The 20684-nt window shown below is 37.7% G+C and overlaps 1 protein-coding gene across 1 annotated transcript; it reads right to left on the bottom strand.

Moving 5' to 3' along the window:
* Positions 1–2034: 2034 nt before the first annotated feature.
* Positions 2035–19964, bottom strand: LOC109142876 (immunoglobulin lambda-1 light chain-like). Its single transcript, XM_027274568.1, has 7 exons — positions 19889–19964; positions 19467–19763; positions 6046–6111; positions 2849–3184; positions 2714–2743; positions 2416–2522; positions 2035–2326 (listed from the first exon to the last, which is right to left on the bottom strand). Exons 1-7 carry the CDS (start codon positions 19935–19937, stop codon positions 2300–2302), a joined length of 912 nt encoding a protein of 303 aa, XP_027130369.1. The 5' UTR covers positions 19938–19964; the 3' UTR covers positions 2035–2299.
* Positions 19965–20684: the final 720 nt, after the last annotated feature.

Genomic DNA, 20684 nt, shown 5'->3' with positions numbered 1-20684 from the left:
TTAAAATGTATTCTAGCACGTTTTGTACTGCACGTAGCTCAGTTAGTGTAGATAAAAAATTAAATAGCAGTTTTTTCTGTAGGTGGACAAGGCGTTTTTTAATTTATAGGTTTGCCATAAATGCTGCTTTGGCTTAAAGTTTATTTTGTTTTGTGTTTCCTGACAAACAGAGACGAAAACAGCAGCTTGTGACTTGAGGAGGAGATATAATTATCCAGTTCACAGATGTCAGATGTTTCTGTTGCTGTCTCGCATTGACATTGTTTCCTGTTTACGTGGTTTGAGCGAGCACAAACATGTTTTTGAAGGAAACAAATGGAAGTAGAAAGTGAGAAAGTGGCTCATCAGTGTGTCCTCAGGACAGTGACACAACTACTCCATGTTCATAAATCATCATTAGTCTACAAACAAGGATGTTTACCTCTTGGTCGTGGTCCGTTACCATAGTAAAACATACAGCTGCTCTGTATCTGAAGAAGAAGACGACAGTGCCGACTTTCCCTACAGTGACCACAGAACAGATACAGAAAATGTTCTTCCTCAGTTTGGGGTCAAAACCAAATGAATACCTTAATAAGCAGTGGTTTAAAGTAACTAAGTACATTTACTCAAGTACAATATTCAGATACAGTTTTTAGCTTCTTTACTCAATTAGTTTGGTTTTCTCTTACTTATTCATCGATTTCACTACATTTTATCTGCAAATATTGTGCTTTTTACTCGATTACACCACAGTATTAGTTACTTGATTTATACTAGAAAATCAGCTTATAAAATATAATGTGTTATGATGGATGTTAAGGGGGAATTTCACATGCTGACAGTGTATAAGGTATTTAAAACTAGTGTATTTAGAACAAGTGATGCACACAGTAGTGCATCCGTTATAATAATCCAATAATTAAATATATTTGGTACTTCAAGTGTACATATTTGATGGATTTGTACTTTTACTTAAGTAAATGATCTGAGTACTTCTTCCATCATTGTAGATAAGGGACTTATTTAGACTGAAGCATTTAGTAAATAACCAAACTATGTTTCAAATATGAACAATTAAATATAACTCATGGACAGAATTGTGAAATAAACTGTTGATGATTATCTTGAGTCTAACTGATGTTTTCATCTCTGTGACTGCTCCTAAATTAAAATTTACTCTCATCAAGCCATACCTAAAAAATATATACAGCTGTTTTATGTGTAAAACAGACACTCGTGTTCATAGTGTAGCTTCAGTTGACACAGAAATGGAAGTTTTCCCAGCTGTTTGCTCAGAGATGTGCAGTGTGGGCGGCTTGCTGCAGAGATGCAGGTGTGAGCCGGAGGTTGTGGTAAAGTGGAAGTTTGCGTCTTTGTCATTTCTCAGCACAGAGCTCGATCTGCAGGCTGCTCTGTGACCACATCCTGTCCTCTGCTGTCGCTCTCTACTCCTCTGCAGGGTTTCAAGCCCCGGTGTGTCTCCATCACCAACAACAGCTTTGACCTTCTTCTGTACACAGATGAGAACGTTGATTTCCTGTTGTTGTGTGGTAGATTCACACTCTTACATTTACTTTCCTACTGACAGTGTTTGAACCGAAGGAAGAATTTCTTTATTTTAAAGAGAAGTCATAAACTTCTTTCATTTGTGCAAAGGGGAAAAACTAGACATGACTTAAAGTCGAATGAGGTCAAATGAGTTCTTTAAAAATAATAAACAGAGATTAGTCGATGGAATTTAATTTATCACTCACGTCACTGAAAAACTTGAGTCACCTCTCAGTCTGCTCATTGGAAAAACTTGTTAAGACCCAAATGAAGGTTGAAGTTTTTTCAAGTTGAGATGTTTCAGCATTCTGTATGTAGGCGAGAAATAGAACGCAGGAGTTACTGCATTCATGTAATCAGTGTTGGAAACAATTTAGAGAAACCTACAAATGTAATGAATGTCTAAACCATCAGATTATGATATGAACAGTGTCTGATATGAAGATTAATCCATGCCCTCTTCTGGTCTCTTTAAAACATTTCTAGAGAAATGAAAGCACATGATTGATTCTCTGAAAAGTTTTTATTGAGAGAAAATTAAGCAAATAAGCGATTCACAACCACAAACAGAATTGTTACTAAAGGTATAAATGTGATGCCAAAGTAGCTTTAAGATTATAACACGAATATACATAGAACTGTTTTATCATCTAATTGAATAATGAATGCAAATATGTTGCAACATACAAAGTTATGGATATAGTTCAATGTTTTCTGTATTTACATAAACACTATTGATCTCCTACATTTCATTTGTTCGGCTCAGCTCTCAGTTGCTCTGCTTTCCAGTTGAACCCTGCAACAGACAGAAAGGACACACTGTTTTATGTTTTGATGTCAGAAAACAGCAGAGAGCGGTCACAGGCTAAATTGTGTGAAACAAACCTGAAGCTTCCACACCAGAAACGCTACAAAGGCTCCGTAGATGCAGCTCTTGGCGATGAAAACACCGTAGGAGAGCTTGGCAGCGTTTGTGAGCCTCAAATATCGCTCTGCAGAAAGTCGAAACATTCAGATGAAGGATTCAAACAGGAAACGTCCAGTGCACTTTGTGGAGACAGTTTATATCTGCAGCTGCTCTGCTTAATACATATACGATTATGAATACTACCATAAGTGTATGTTTAGACTGTATTTTTAGAAGTGATTCATTTAGGAAACAGAACCACAAAACAACATTTACCTCTTGTTAACTCACGTCCTGCAGCTGGAGCTAATGGATGGATTGGACAAGAACAAGAACAGATGGTCATTTACTCAAACTTCTAAAAGCAAAAAGATCAGGTTTATGTCATTTTTGAGTTTTATATCAACATACCTTCAACACCATAAATTGTATCTGGATAATCCTTAGTTTCCTTCCCATCGTAGAAGCTGACAATGCACGTGAATAATTTGTCGGGTGTATACCAATCTTCAGCAGCGACCCTCAACCTGCTGGTGATTGTGTAACTACCATCATCTTTCTTCAGGGCATTGTTGTCTGTCACTACACCATCAGTGTGATTATCTCCGTCGATCTTCCAGTATACACTGACATGGTCTGGGTAGAATTTACTGGCCACACAAACTAAGGTCTTCTTTTTGTTCCGACACTCCTTTACCGAAGGTTCTAACACTTTCACCTGTGGTGGATTGAGTTTTTGGTCTGGGTCTGCAAAGACAAAGGACAGAAATTAGATGAATTAAAGCTGCATTATCAAAAAGATCCACGGTGAGACACGAACAGTTTAAAGTCTAACATCAAGAAAAACAACATGCTCATCAAGAGCTTTTGTACTCATCCTTAAACTAACATGCAGATTTAGTTTTTATGTTATTCCAGTGATCTTACCAAGAACTGTTAGCCTGGTTCCCTCTCCAAAATAAGCAGGATAGTTTCCATAGCACACTGCTGACTCGCATGTAAAAATCTTCTGCAGTGGCTCATCACATCTATCTTTCTTTATTTGTGAGGGTTTCCACTAACCAGTACACATACAGTACAATCATGATCACCATTTATCTCACCTGCTGTACGCTTTAGAATTTTTTCCTTTGACTTCTTGACTAGTGCCAATATAGAAATATATTGTGGATATTTTTAGGTTTACCTATTACAAACATATACATATCAATTATTTAATAAGTCATTAAACATATTAATTACTCAGCACTAATTTAGCAGGTATTATTTTCTTACCCAACACTGTCAGTCTGGTTCCACTGCCAAAGTAAGCAGGGTCGTAGTTGTTCACACTGATACAAGGCTAGAGAAAAACTGTTGAAGCTTTCAGCACTGAAAGCTGTAAACTGTCTTTGTGCTATTTTTCCAGATAAACTACAAACCTTTATGCACACAAATGTAGAAATAAAACACATTCATACTGAATCAAATTAGTTTTGAACTTGATTAAACTTCTGACTTTTGATCAATTTAAGAGCATGCGATTAAAAACAGCCCTCAACTCTAACCTCGTAGTTACAAACTAGTTTGCCATTTTATCTTACTGAACATATTAGTTTGTTTGTATGTTATTGTCTTACCTAATACGGTGAGTTTAGTTCCAGCTCCAAAGTAAGCTTCTGACTGTGAGCTCACAGTGTTTCACAGAGCTGATAAGAAGTCGCTGTGAGAGTAATAATCTGGGCGTAGAGCCAAATGTTTTATTGCTGCAGTACTTTTACAGAAGAACTTAGACAACACTGTGTTTTCTTTAGTACAAACTTTCACTTTTTAACAATAAACTCTAGCATCAAAAACATTGTTTAATAAATGAATAAAAGTTGAATGCTGCACAGTTACTTACTGCTAAATTGCAAATAAGTTATATTAGTGTAAGAGATTTTTCTGCTGCAGGTTTTCTTACCTAAAACAGTGAGTTTAGTTCCAGCTCCAAAATAAGCCTCGTTGTAGGAGCACAGAGACTTTCAACTGTTACAAAAACTCTTCCTACTGCCTCTCTTTATCTGTGCCACTTTAAGATTATTCGAACTTTGTCACTCCTTCACACGGAGAGATTTTAACTTGTAGTCTTCAAACAGTCAAATCGTCCACAACTTATTCTTACCATTTAAAAGTCTGCTCATGTTTATGTGGTTATATTATGATTATTTTGGGTAAAACTTTGGTGTGAAGCAGTCGTTTGAGCTTCAGAGTAACTTTACAGTTCCAAAAACGTCTTCAAGTCAAACCTGAACAACTTTTAATGAACTTTAAAATGACTTCTTACCTACAACAGTTAACTTTGTTCCTCCACCAAAGTAAGCCTCTGCACCACCACCAGAGTCACAGTGCACTTGATCAGTGCTCAAAACAGCCCACTGACAGTTTTAAAGCTTTCAACCAGCTTTAAGAACTGGTCTGAACTAAAGCTAAACTAGACTTTACTGCAGTAAGATTCTTACAGAAACACGCCTGTTGCAATATTTCATTGTTTTGATTTCTTACCTAAAACAGTTAACTTTGTTCCTCCACCGAAGAAAGCTTCATAACCACCCGAGGCACAGTGCACTCGATCAGTGCTTAAAACAGCCCAAGATGCTGCTCTTACCCAACCTGAGACTCTTTTATGTTTTACCTCCATTACAGGTGGAATTATGTGACAAAAAGTTTGTTTTACTCACCAAGAACAGTCAGTTTTGTTCCCTGGCCGAAATAGGCTTCGTACTGACACAGTGTTTAAGCTCGAGAACAAAAAGCTCTGAGCTGAACTTCAGCATTAAATGATTTGAATACAGTAAAGTTGTTAAAGTACTTCTCCAATTGCAATGTTTTTACATTTGTTCTGGTTTGTTACCACTGACTTTATCATACACTGTATGTACAATAGCATGTTTCTTACCTAAAACAGTTAACTTTGTTCCTCCACCAAAGTAAGCTTCACGACCACCAGTGTCACAGTGCACTTGATCAGTGCTCAAAATCCCCCAAGATGCTGCTCTTACTTTGCCTCTTTACATTTAGTTTCTAGGTTTTTATAGTATTTACATTGTATTCTCTTAATCCAACACCAACAACAGTTGCTGCACTGGTTTTAATCTGGTTGCAACATGAACATTTTACCTTGACAACAGGCCTGCTTTAACTTGTTGTATTTGAACATTCTGTACAGGTGAGTTAATTTAGAAGAACATTCGACATCTTACTTACCGAGAACAGTCAGTTTTGTTCCCTGGCCGAAATAGGCTTCGAAATTGGCACAGCGCTTAAGCTTCAAGTCAAAAAGCTCTGAGCTCAACCTGAAGTATAACAACCTAAGTACTTTATGATTTTAATGCACTGATTCATTTACAAAGCCTATTACATTTATTCAATTTCATTTTCATTGCTGACTTACCCAAAACAGTGAGTTTGGTTCCTTTTCCAAAGTAAGCTTCAGCATTGTCACAGTGCAGAAATACTGAGCATAAAACTCTCGTGTCTTTCTCTTCCAGAATGATCTTTGTACGGTTTTAACTAATGCTTGTGTTTATACACAGACTCTAAAGCAGTGTGACATCACTGAAAATAAAGAAATAAACTGAAATATTTACCTAATACAGTCAGTTTGGTTCCTTGTCCAAAGTAAGCAGGCTGATTGTTGGTCACAGTGTTTTCACCTCAGCTCAATATTTCATCTTTTTCATAACAGAGTTTTCTGTCCCTTTTAGCCCATCGATGAAAGTAATTTAAGTTTGTTTCACTGAACTGAAGTTTTAAAGCTCCGACTTACCCAAAACAGTGAGTTTGGTTCCTTTTCCAAAGTAAGCTTCGTTTGCATTGTCACAGTGCAGAAATACTGAGCATGAAACTCTTCTGTCTTTCTCTAGCAGAATTATCTTTGTATAAACAGAAACATTATGTAAAACGCTCCAAAGACTCTAAAGCAGTGTGACATCACTGAAAATGTAGTAATAAACTGAAACATTTACCTAAAACAGTCAGTTTGGTTCCTTTTCCAAAGTAAGCAGGCTGTGTGTTGGTCACAGTGTTTTGTGTTTGACACAATATTTCAGTTTCTTTCATAAGTTTTGTATTTGACTTTTATGCCAATGTTTAAGTTTGCTGCACTGAACTGAAGTTTTAAAGCTCAGACTTACCCAAAACAGTGAGTTTGGTTCCTTTTCCAAAGTAAGCTTCGTTGACATTGTCACAGTGAACAAATACTGAGCATGAACTTCTTGACTTTGTCTACCAGAATCATCTTTGGAAAGATTTTTTAATCATATTTCTGTTTATACAAGGAGTCTAAAGCAATGTGACGTCAATGAAAATGAAGTAATAAACTGAAATATTTACCTAAAACAGTCAGTTTGGTTCCTTGGCCAAAGTAAGCAGGATCAGTGTAGGTCACAGTGTTTTCACTTCAGCTCAATATTTCAACTTTTTTATGACTTTATTTTCTGTCACTTTTGTCCCATCAGTGGAAGCATTTTAAGTGTGTTGCAGTGATCTGAAGTTTAAAAGCTCCGACTTACCCAAAACAGTGAGTTTTGTTCCTTTTCCAAAGTAAGCTTCAGATCCAGTGTCACACTGAATGTGTCCTCTACCAAAAAGTCACAAAACTTTTCAGAATCAGCATGTTGAGACACAGTCTAATAATCCAGAGGATGAAGAAGGTTCAAACGTGCTGGATGAGTTTCATAATGTCCAAAGTTGAGTTGTTTTTGTCAAGATTATTAGAGGCATCCCAATGTTCCACATATGAACTGGAAGTCATTTAAAAAACGTTTTTCCAGCAAATTTTCTGCATATAAATTGACTTTCCAACAGCAAAGTGTCCTGTGATCCTACACACCTTCAGATTTTTGATTTTTCTGCTCTACAAAGTGTCTCAGGCAGCATGTAGCAGTCTACACAATGAGAGTTAATGGGAGGAGGTTTTTGTACAGCAGCTTTATGGGATTGTATCACCGTGGCTCCCTGTCCCCACGTTGAAAAGCCGTCATACAAAAACCTAGAGCTTCTTTCCCTCTCCCCTCTCTCCTTCCCCCACCCAGCTTCTCCATATCTCAGCCTCCATCTCTGTCTGTCTGTGAGAGCAGCTGTACAGGTCGGGCTGACTGGCGGCTGAACGCGCTCCAACCTGACTGCTGCTATTTCTGTGACAGCTAAGAAAAGATGCAAGAACGGAGGGAAGGAAAAGGGAAGCTGGTCTTTTGTTTGTGTTGGTTTGTCACTCCTCAGAGGAAGTGACATCTCTGCTGGTCACACCTCTTTATCCACCCAGTGATCCGTGAACTGAGGAGACACATTCACTGAGTAACATTCAGTGACAGTCTGCAGGTGATCCTTAAGCAGTTCAGTTAAGTTATTCCTTAACAAGAAATGATCACATTAAACTTATATTATGACATAATAACTGGAATGACACAGATTTATGTTACAATGAAATAATTTATTATCATTTCATAACTGATATATGAAGAGACTGTCATGTTATCAATATTTTGTTATTAATTAACAGTATCACCAGCTCTTAACATCATAAGGAAACTTCCTGCATGCAGGTTTATTCATTAAATTAATATATATATTTTTTACTCCACAATATTTTTATTTGAGTTTTATAGCAGCACAAGATAATCACAGTACAAACAATCGTGACTTAAATTAATAATTTAATTTAATAGTTTAAGCAATGACAGCATCTATCAGTCATAACATTATCAGGACCAAAATAAACTTAAAGTTTGAAACTTTTAAAACTAAATGTCCTCCTGATGCAGAAAGGCCTATTTCAGAATCATATATAATAAAATTAATGGTTCATAATTGCAGCTGCGCCGCATCACTTCAGTGTTTTAGCTGGTAAAGGTGGAGATCATTTTATCTACCTTCTAAACTAAAAAGTATCATCATAGTTGTTGATAATAAGCTGAATCTGCAAAGTGAACTGTTTAATAAAGCTGCCAAATAAATATCAAAGACTTCAAACTTAATAAAAAGTAAAATACAATATAAAGTACAATAATTCCCTCTGAAATGTAGTAAAGTAGAACTATAAAGCAGCTCAACACAAACTGTTTAATAAAATACCTAAAAAATTACATGAGTAAATGTACTTTGTTACATTACACCCCTGCAAAGCTTAGGCTATAAATACTATGATATGTGACATTTGAATTAATTCATCAGTAATGATTATTTAACTAAATGGTTGGTTGTCATCTGAAAGCTTAGACATGAAACTAAACATTTTATGTTCCCTTGTGTCTTATGCTGAAAGGTTTATTGAAGCTTGATCAAGGAGAATGGAGGATTTATCAATATACCATGCATACATATATATTATACAGTGACCTCCAGACATTTGCTTGACCCTGTGTAACTTTGTATGTGACATATTCTGTCACACTTTAGCTTCTAATAAAAATATATAGAGACATATAAACATTTAAGCATTTCTATGATATTATATCATGTTTTTTCTGCAGAGGCCACTTATATGTCATGTGTAAATATAACTTATCCAGACTAATTCTTCAGAATAATGAAATTTTATTATGACTTTGATTATTTCACTGGCTCCTCTTTGATGTTACTCATTTAGATAAGTGTAATCTCACATGAACCCTGCAGAGGTCAGTGTATGATAAACTCTTAAACTTTCATTTTTATCAGTCTGCACACAGAATTATAGTAAAATAAAACAGCAGAGACTGAAGCTCAGAGTGACACAGATTAGAGAAACTGTAGGATAATAATTCTGAATGTGCAAGTAACATTTAGCATGTTAACACCTGCTGACTTATCTGAACTGATCAGCTCTGTGGTGTCACTGCAGAAACATTAAGACTTGTGGTGGAGCAGTTTTGTACCTTTGAATAAATTAATGGCTCATTAAAACTACACATACACACACAGTTTATGTCACAGTGATGTTAGTTTATTGTCATACCAACAAAATCCTGTTCAGACGACCTTAGAGTTGAACATATTAACCCTCATCCATCCCTTCCTCCTTATCGTCTCGTCCTGGTTTGTTCTTGGGGTTGTTGTTCAGCTGATGAGGCTTTCTGAATCATTGTGCTCTACTAGACGCGCAGTAATACACAGCTGAGTCTGCAGCTTCAACACGCTGTATCTGCAGAGAGGATTTCAGCAGTGTAGGCCGGGACATGGTGAACTTGGAACTGTTGAAAGGAGCTTCAATGGTCGACATATCCTTCCCGAGAGAATATGTTACGAGCTGCATTTCCATACTGCTGCTCTGTCTTCTGTACCAGTACATGTAAAAATATTGTTCATCATCTTGTTCACACTGCAAAGTCACAGCAGTGTCTCCTTCACGGCTGAATACAAATGAAGGCTGGTCAATTTTCACACCAACAGAGGAATCTGGAAAATAAGAAAAATGACATTAACAACTTCAATGATGAAATGTGTAAAGAAAAAAATAATAGATTTTTATTTCAGCTAAATGTAAATGTTCTTACTGATGAAGAGGAGAACTGCAACCAAAAGCAGCTTCATTTCGACACTGATCTTACAGTTAAGAGTAAAAATAATCAGTCTCATCTACATTCACAAACAACTCTGTCTCCAGGCTGAGCAGCTACTTCACTGAGCAGTCACATAAGATCTGAAGGAGTTTCTCAGTACAGCCTCAGTCGCCTAGTGGCCTCTGAACAGCAACTGCATGTTAAAGGTTTTGCTCAAGAGCACTGTGACTGCTTCTTAGAAGACTTTACAGGAGAGTTCATCCCATCACAAGCCCAGAGTGATGTCCACAAACTGCTTCTCTTGCTCAACATTCCAAAGTGACTATTCTGATCCATCTCATGACTGTTACATTTCAGCTATAGTTTGACTGCTTGGTATCACGTCAAATGAACCACAGCTCCTTCCTGTCTGCATGCCATCTGTGACAGACAGACATGGTATTTGTATGGCTGTCTGGTCTGTGTTCAGCACTGTGCCTGGCAGCACAGTAGTAGGTGCTGCTGTCATTGACAGAGAGCTCAGTAATCTGAAGAGGGAATTTGTTTTTGGATGCTTCGACAGACGCCTTGAAGTGCCCCGCAGTTTGTTCATGCTCCTTGATGATGAACTCTATTGGAGCGCTGTAGTGGTGTTGTCTGTACCAGTACATGGTGAAGCTGCTCATGTCCAAGCCTTGACCCATGCTGCAATCCAGCGTCACTGAAACTCCCGAGTGACATATTTGATCTTCAGACTGAAGAACTACAACAGTCAGACCTCGATATACAGAACAGAGAATCCACTGAGATATGTACAAGTTCTGATTAGTTTGAACATCATTATAAGTTCATACAAAAAACTCACCTGAGTGTAAAAGAAGTGTCAGATAAAGAACTGTGAGAAGCATGTTAGTGATGAGCCTTCTTCCAGCTGAATGATGAAGTCAAACATCGCCCTGTCTAAGGAAGGTCACATGCTCCCATGATCACATGACTGGAGGGAGGTATTCTATATTTTGCACTCACTGATTATCAGCTATATGTTTCAGGGGAGATCATATTTGAAGACCAATCTGGAATCAGATATTTAATCACATATCTTTAACACTGCACATGTCAAGCTTTTGAATTTATTTCTGTCAGGAGGAAAAGCAGCTGCAACAGCAGGCAGCAGGGAGAAGAGTACATGGGAGGGGAGTGATGGATCATCCACAATGCTTCTGGCTTTCAGTGCCTGTTGTAGATGTCCGTGACTCATTGTATCATCGTCCTGTACTGTCTTCACAGCTTCAATGGTAGTCTGCTGTCTTAACATTTATTGGAGGTTGTTAGCTCGACATGAGACATTCTGCTCCTGTTACATCTCTTATTTTTTAAATGGTATTTACCTATTTTATATATACACATATTTTTATGTTTATTATCTGACCAAATTGATCTTGATATATGTGACAACACAATCTTTTAGTCTGCCTATCCCTTGTGAATGAAGAGACCATAAAGAGTCATGCTATGAATGACTCCTGATTCCTACTGTACATTGATATAAATTGTGCAGCTTTAACTATTCTAATCCATCTCATGACTGTTACATTTCAGCTATAGTTTGACGGCTTGGTATCACGTCAAATGAACCACTGCTCCTTCCTGTCTGCATGCCATCTGTGACAGACAGGCTTGGTATTTGTATGGCTGTCTGGTCTGTGTTCAGCACTGTGCCTGCCAGCACAGTAGTAGGTGCTGCTGTCATTGACAGAGAGCTCAGTAATCTGAAGAGAGAATTTGTTTTTGGATGCTTCGATAGACGCCTTGAAGTGCCCCAAAGTTGAAGTTTGTTCATGCTCCTTGGTGAGGAACTCTATTGGAGCGCTGTAGTGGTGTTGTCTGTACCAGAGCATGGCGAAGCTGATCATGTTGAAGCCTTGACCCATGCTGCAATCCAGCGTCACTGAAACTCCCGAGTGACAAATTTGATCTTCAGACTGAAGAAGTACAACAGTGAGACCTGCAGCACATGAAGCATAACATTTCATTGTGTCAGACCTCGATATACAGAACAGAGAATCCACTGAGATATGTACAAGTTCTGATTAGTTTGAACATCATTATGAGTTCATACAAAAAACTCACCTGAGTGTAAAAGAAGTGTCAGATAAAGAACTGTGAGGAGCATGTTAGTGATGAGCCTTCTTCCAGCTGAATGTTGAAGTCAAACATTGCCCTGTCTAAGGAAGGTCACATGCTCCCATGATCACATGACTGGAGGGAGGTACTCTATATTTCGCACTCATGATTATCAGCTATATGTTTCAGGGGAGATCATATTTGAAGACCAATCTGGAATCAGATATTTAATCACATATCTTTAACACTGCACGTCAAGCTTTTGAATTTAAAGTGAGACTAAGTATTTTAGATATATAGATACACATTAGTTATTCAGCAATAAGAGATAAACTAATATCAAATCTTTCACTTAATTAATTTAATTAGTAATTTTGTCATTTTAAACATATACACAGTACACAGTGAAACGAGACAGTGTTTCCCCAAGGACCATGGTGCTGCATGAAACATAAAACATGGTACAGACATTACAACTAAACAAAAATGCTACATAAAGTGCAGTACTACCAATCTGACAATAAACACAGACAGTGTAACTGACTTGGACATGCATGTACATATGCTACATATGGATATATACAATATGACTATAATGGGTGTTTCCAGAAGTAGGTATGCATGTGTGTGCATGGATATAGGTTCAATATGCAGATTGTTTTTATGTTTGCTCTTCTTTGTCGTCCACAATGCTTCTAGCCTTGCACCGACATGTTGTAGATGTCAATGCTACAGGGGAGAGAGACCCTGATGGTCTGTCCAGCTGTCCTCACAGTCGGCTGTAGGGCCTTGCAGTCAGTGATGATGCAGTTGCTGAGTCACGCTGTGACGACACTTCCTAGGATGCTCTCAATAGTCCCTCTGTAGAATTCATTTAATTTACAAGAATAGACCATTAAAGGTCAGAATAAAATCAGAATTTTTTACATGCATTCAGTTAATTCCATAAAATAACTTCCCTTTGCTGTGATTACCTCAAAATGATGTTACAGCATATTATAATATTATATTTTTCTTATACTTACTAGATGTTACATTAGCAGTGAATACAATTATAACTCTTATTTATATTTTAATGAAACTAATATAATTACATTTGGTACATGATTATGAGCATTTTTTTGTAGTAAATCTGTGTTTACATTAGCACAAGCTACATGGTCAGTTACTTTATCCTATAATAAATCCAACGTCCCATCAATTAGCAATACAATACATGAATCATAAACAACAAATTATTTTCTCTTCTCAAATAACCAAAACTCTGAGCACCAGCTGTTATTAGTTTCCATGCCGTAGGAGGTTTTTAGTAAAGCAGTTGCATTAAACCACATCACTGTGTGCTGGCAGCGCAGAAATACACAGCTGAGTCTGATGGATTCACTGTTTGAATGATCAGAGCTCCTTTCAGTGTGTTGTCTTTTTTTATCTCGAATCTGTCTTTAAACTTGTCGTCGTAGTTCGGTGGACTCATGAGGACCGTGTACCCAATGAAGCTCATGGACCGACTGGTCTGTTTGTACTGGTACCACAGCATAGTTTGAAGGCTGCTGTCATCATAACTGCAGTTAATCCTGAGCGGAGTCCCTTCTTTCACAATTTGGGAAGAGGATTGTTCAAATGTAACACTTTCCACTTTACCTGTGTGAACAAAGTCAAATCATGTCATTGTTGAGGTAAAGTTTGAATTCAAGCTATGCAATTTTTTGGAAAATACCAACGTTGTACCGTAAGCACAAAGTCATGCAGATGTTACGGAGGCAATAGTGCTTAATATTCAGAGGAAAATCATAAAGTCAGGCTTACTTGTAAGCACAAGCAGTAAAAATCCAAATGTGTATAAAACTGAAGCCATCCTGGAAACTATTTAAATCAAGACCTGTGCAGCGACAAACAAGAAAAACAAATTAATTAATTAACATAAAGAATTTCCATATCAAATTTACAATTAAAGCATATAACAAAATCTGGTATCAGAAGTGATACTTGCATGTTCCTCCAGTCTGATAAACTCATGACATTTCAAATGACTATTCTGTCTTTTCTATGTGTCACACCTCTTCTTCCCCTCCTTCTTCCTCTGCTCTAATGTTGACAAAAAAAAGGAACAAACAAAACTGCCTTTTTGCTTCTTTACTGCACTTCCTCATAAATGAGTACATACATATCTATATTTTGTGATGGATTTTCTAATGCCATGAAATGTACTATCTATATTTTGTGATGGATTTTCTAATGCCATGAAATGTACAATATTTGAACATGTTGGGTTTTATGTCACAAATGTTTGCAGTTTTATATAACATTTTTGTCTTTAATTACCACTTTACTTTACCTTTGTTTAATCATAATAGTTTGAATCCCAATGTATCCTTGATAAATTGTCTTTTTTGTGTCTTTTTTTTGTCCCAAAAAATATTCCCATCAATTTAAATTACAGTCTTATGGTCTTAATATAACTTCACTAACAAACTTAATATGAAGCAAGTAATAAGATTGATGTAATGGTACTACTAAACTCAAAATGACTGCAATTGTTTTTTGCTGTTTTGTGGTTTGGGCAAACTAATTGGCTTTATTAATACTGAATGCATAAACCTGGCTACTACTTCACCGCTGTGTAGTGGAATCACATTAAGTTTATTAGTACTATTACATAAATATTATCACTAGCTTCACATTAAGTTTATTAGTTAATTTATATTAATTCATTGCTGCCATTTTGGTCCAACCGTCACTCCTACAGTAGCTTTTTAATTCACGCGCCCGTTGAGGAGACCAGTTGACCGTTGGACCTTGGTGGAACGTGATTGGTCCCTGCTGAATTGGGCGGGCTTTTCAAATTGACATTGCCACGCCCACTCGTTACGCAGTTTTTTAACGGTAAAAAAACGTCTGTCGGAGCCGGAGAAAATATGAAATATGAATTATTAATTAATTTTTACGGATTTTCTTCGCCATGAATGACCAAACTTCACGTCTCCAAGGTAAGAAAGTTACTATGTTATTTGTTCTAACGTGTATTTTATGTTTTGGCTTTGTCGGTTGGCAGTTTGTGTCCTTAACTAAGCTAACGGTTGTGACGGTTGGATAGCAGGGCCGTAACTAACCGTCAAGATGCTGCCGACCATAGACATATATACATATATATGACATATATACATATATATGTATGTACAATATGTATATATGTCTATGCTGCCGACCACCGCCGTTTGCTGTTCTCCTTTCATGGGGCTTATTTTGTGTCACGTAGCGATATATGACAGCTGTCTATTTGAAGTTACTGTTAACTACTGCTGTGACACGGCTAACGCTATGTTTGGAGCTGTTTACAACGGTCGTCCACAAATATAACGCAAAATAATTATCGAGCTTGTATTGTGACTCGTTAAATTGAGATGTCAGGAATTACATCTTCGCCTCTTTGAGGTAAGCATTCGCTGCTTGTATTGGCTTGTGTTCAGTCAGTGTTATGGTGGAGCCAACTGTCATCTTTCCCACTGTCGTCAAGTCAAGATTTCACTTCACATCACTCCGCCAGTCTTAACAACCTACAGGTAAGGAGGACCATAGAATATAGTTCCTCTTCTGAATTAATAGAACACTTAAAAGTTATCAATAATTGAATTATGCCAATTCTCTTTCTAAAACCTATGAAAAATAATGACTAACTAATTGTGAATTATTATCATAGTATCTGAGATTCTCATGTAGGTCTGTCAGTTGGTGATTTCATGAAATATAAATATTAATGATTAAGGATCTTGAGTGATTATTGGTTGTTTTGTTGAAGTCTTTTAAGCACCTGCCCTCTTCAGCTGACTCTATTTATTTTGATCTTCACTCTTGTCGTACTGGGAAAGCTGATAAAACTGGGATATGATGCAGTCTGATTTATTTGATTTCTTCTGATGAAATGAGTGATTACAAATAATCTTTGCCTGTATAAATTCCTCCTCTTGTGTACTTTAAAAAACAAACAAAAAAACATATTTTAGTTTGGTTATTTAGCTGATGTTACATCTAAGTTAAGGTTTAAGTGTCAGAATACTAATTAATTTATTAATTTATTAGCTGTTACTAGTTGATTAACTCAGACTGGCTGTGGAGGAGAAAGAGGTGTGACTGAACAGACAGTTTGATACAGGCTAGACAGGAGCAACACAGTCTTTGACCTCATGTTCTAACCCAAACAGTCGTTTCTGAGTCAAATGTAGAGCCCTGTAACCTGGCACAGCAGTTTGAATGGAAAAAGGACACCATGATGCTTTGAGACTGTGAGACTGTAGACACAACCAGTCTGTTATTCATGTTAAATCAGTAATTTAGCTGTTTTGGCTAATTCTGCCAGCCTACCTCTCAGGATCTTGAGCATCAAACAACAGAGAAAAAAAGAACCAGGTTTTTAGTGAGGTGGCGACTTTAAACCGCATCACTGTGTGCTCGCAACACAGAAATACACAGCAGAGTCTGATAGATTCACACTCTGAATGATCAGAGCTCCTGTTAGTGTGTCTTTTCTTGTGATTTCAAACCCATGTTCAAACTGCTTCTCATAGACGGGGTCATTATTCACGTAACGGTATCCAATAAAATCCTTCAGCCCGCTCTCTTTTTGCTGGTACCAGATAATTGTATAGAAGTTGCTGCCATCATGACTGCATTTAATTTCTACTCTGGTTGTTTGGCTGGCTATTTTTGGAGGAGACTGCTGAAACGTCACACTCTTAACTTGACCTGTGGAAAAAAAAATACAGATTTTAGTTTAGACAGAAGTCACGATGAACACACATTCATATAACTACTGTATGAATTAAAAACAGTTAAACAGTTAGTTAAGTTCATTACATGGAAGCAAGATGAGAAGAAATGCTGTTAGAACTGTCAACATTTTTCAAGTTTGTGCTGTTGCAGGTGAAACACAGCCTTCACCAGTGATGCACACTGCCTCTTATGCAAGTGCACACATCTCATTCAGAGATGAGGGTTTTTAGTGAGGGAGTGGCATTAAACCACATCACTGTGTACTCGCAGCGCAGAAATACACAGCAGAGTCTGATAGATTCACACTCTGAATGATCAGAGCTCCTGTTTGGATGTCTGTTCTTGTGATTTCAAACCGATCTTGAAACTGCTTCTCATAGTTGGGTTTACTGCCAGTGTAGCCGTATCCAATTAAATCCATCAGCCCGCTCTTTGTTTGCTGGTACCAGAGCATTACATTAAGATTGCCATCATTGTGACGGCATTTAAAGTCCACCCTGGCATTTTTGTTAACTATTTTTGGATCAGTCGGCTCAAATATCACACTCTTAGCTGTGGAATCTGTGAGGAAAAACAAAGATTCAAAAAGTGGTAGAAACAGAAAGTAGTAAAAAAAAAACATTTGTATTTTCTGTATAAATTAACAGCAGAATTAAATTGTTATTTTTGCAGTTAATTTCATTACATGGAAGCAAGATGAGAAGAAGGTTGATCCCAAGTGAAGACATCCTCCAGGTTTGCTCTGCTGCAGGAGAAACACAGCTTCCTTCAGTGAGAGTCTGTATTAGGAGAGACAGCGCGTCATCAGTAAATGTCTCATTCAGAGATGAGGGTTTTTAGTGAGGGAGTGGCATTAAACCACATCACTGTGTACTAGCAGCGCAGAAATACACAGCAGAGTCTGATAGATTCACACTCTGAATGATCAGAGCTCCTGTTAGTGTGCTGTGTCCTTTTGTGATCTCAAACTGATGTTCAAACTGCTTCTCATAGACGGGGTCATTATTCATGTAACGGTATCCAATTAAATCCATCAGCCTGCTCTCTTTTTGCTGGTACCAGAGCATCGTATAGAGGTTGCTGTCATCATGACTGCATTTAATTTCTACTCTGGTTGTTTGGTTGACTATTTTTGGAGGAGACTGCTGAAACGTCACACTCTTAACTTGACCTGTGGGGGGAAAAACAGATTTTAGTTTAGACAGAAGTCACGATGAACACACATTCATATAACTGCTGTATGAATTAAAAACAGTTAAACAGTTCGTTAAGTTCATTACATGGAAGCAAGATGAGAAGAAATGCTGTTAGAACTGTCGACATTTTTAGGTTTGTGCTGTTGCAGGTGAAACACAGCCTTCACCAGTGATGCACACTGCCTCTTATGCAAGTGCACACATCTCATTCAGAGATGAGGGTTTTTAGTGAGGGAGTGGCATTAAACCACATCACTGTGTACTAGCAGCGCAGAAATACACAGCAGAGTCTGATAGATTCACACTCTGAATGATCAGAGCTCCTGTTTGGATGTCTGTTCTTGTGATTTCAAACCGATCTTGAAACTGCTTCTCATAGTTGGGTTTACTGCCAGTGTAGCCGTATCCAATTAAATCCATCAGCCCGCTCTTTGTTTGCTGGTACCAGAGCATTACATTAAGATTGCCATCATTGTGACGGCATTTAAAGTCCACCCTGGCATTTTTGTTAACTATTTTTGGATCAGTCGGCTCAAATATCACACTCTTAGCTGTGGAATCTGTGAGGAAAAACAAAGATTCAAAAAGTGGTAGAAACAGAAAGTAGTAAAAAAAAAACATTTGTATTTTCTGTATAAATTAACAGCAGAATTAAATTGTTATTTTTGCAGTTAATTTCATTACATGGAAGCAAGATGAGAAGAAGGTTGATCCCAAGTGAAGACATCCTCCAGGTTTGCTCTGCTGCAGGAGAAACACAGCTTCCTTCAGTGAGAGTCTGTATTAGGAGAGACAGCGCGTCATCAGTAAATGTCTCATTCAGAGATGAGGGTTTTTAGTGAGGGAGTGGCATTAAACCACATCACTGTGTACTAGCAGCACAGAAATACACAGCAGAGTCTGATAGATTCACACTCTGAATGATCAGAGCTCCTGTTAGTGTGTCCTTTTGTGATCTCAAACTGATGTTCAAACTGCTTCTCATAGACGGGGTCATTATTCATGTAACGGTATCCAATTAAATCCATCAGCCTGCTCTCTTTTTGCTGGTACCAGAGCATCGTATAGAGGTTGCTGTCATCATGACTGCATTTAATTTCTACTCTGGTTGTTTGGCTGACTATTTTTGGAGGAGACTGCTGAAACGTCACACTCTTAACTTGACCTGTGGGGGGAAAAAACAGATTTTAGTTTAGACAGAAGTCACGATGAACACACATTCATATAACTGCTGTATGAATTAAAAACAGTTAAACAGTTCGTTAAGTTCATTACGTGGAAGCAAGATGAGAAGAAGTGCTCTTAGAACTGTCGACATTTTTAGGTTTGTGCTGTTGCAGGTGAAACACAGCCTTCACCACTGATGTATGAGGAGAGTCACCGCCTCTTGTGCAAGTGCACACATCTCATTCAGAGATGAGGGTTTTTAGTGAGGGGGTGGCATTAAACCACATCACTGTGTACTCGCAGCACAGAAATACACAGCAGAGTGTGATAGGTTTGCTCTGAGAATAATCAGCGTTCCTCTCGTTGTGCTTTCTCTTGTCAGCTTGAACTCTTTTTCAAATTGACCCTCATAGTTCATAGGGGAGCCTTCATATCCGTACCCAATGAGGGTCATAGACAGACTGTCCTTTGTTTGCTGATACCAGAGCATTAGTGGACGGCTGCTGTCATCATGGCTGCAGTCAATATTGACCTCACTGCTCTCCTTCACGATCTGTGGAGGAGATTGCTGAAATGTAACAGCGCTCACCTGACCTGTGGAGGAAGCAGATATAGAGACTGTTACTGACGCAGAACAAAGATGAAGAGACAATAACACGTTTCTATAAATGTTGACTACAGTACTTTGATGTAATTCAGGAGGACATTTAAGATCTTACAGTGAAAACTAATGAGGAGAAAACCAAATGTTTGCATAGAAGAAGACATGGTCAGTCACTGATGTGAGTCAAGTTTTGTACTGAGACAAATGAGGCTCAGGATGAAGAGGAGGGATGTCGTCTGTGTGTGGGTTAATTCATCACCACATCTTCATGATAACAGCTGAATTCCATGTGCTGTGCCTCCACCTATTGGTTGAAACAGTTCTTTTACATTCTTAAGTATAAAGAAACTACCCAGTGAATTAGCTCTCCTATCAAAAGACTTCAGCACTCTTTGTTCATTTAAATGAAGTTGGTGTAAACTAGAACTTTGTGTCTGTATTAATTAGTCACGTTTAGTGTTTTAGTGTGTGTATTAGTGTATATTAGTCTATCCTTTTAACTTTATCTGCACAGTGGAGAGCTGTTTCTTCTTAAACTCTGAATATTATGCTGACTTTACAATGTGTAAATGTAAACGCAGCCTATCTATCATCATTTACCATTTCAACATCTACCTCACTTTAGTGCAATATAATGTAATGAACCAGTTATTTTCCACATTTATGATGCTGTGTTTGGTGTTTCAGTGGTTTCCTGTTGCTGTGCTGTTCTCTACTGGTTCATTATGGAGGTTTTTGTATGAGAGAGTCCCTGTCTTTATTACTGTGCATACTTGCTGCTCCAAAATATTCTCCACTGTCTTCAGGGTGTCTCAGGTTCAGGATGTGAAGATAAGCTGTTTTCTGTCCATCTCCACTCACTTTAAAATGGCTTTGAAATTGTGACTCAACTGTGGTAGTTGTGTAATAAA

The sequence above is a fragment of the Larimichthys crocea genome, chromosome XXIV (assembly GCF_000972845.2).
Source record: "Larimichthys crocea isolate SSNF chromosome XXIV, L_crocea_2.0, whole genome shotgun sequence".
NCBI classification, from domain to species: Eukaryota; Metazoa; Chordata; class Actinopteri; family Sciaenidae; genus Larimichthys; species Larimichthys crocea.
The sequence above is the reverse complement of the archived record's forward strand: the minus strand, read 5'-3'. Positions and strand labels throughout refer to the sequence as shown.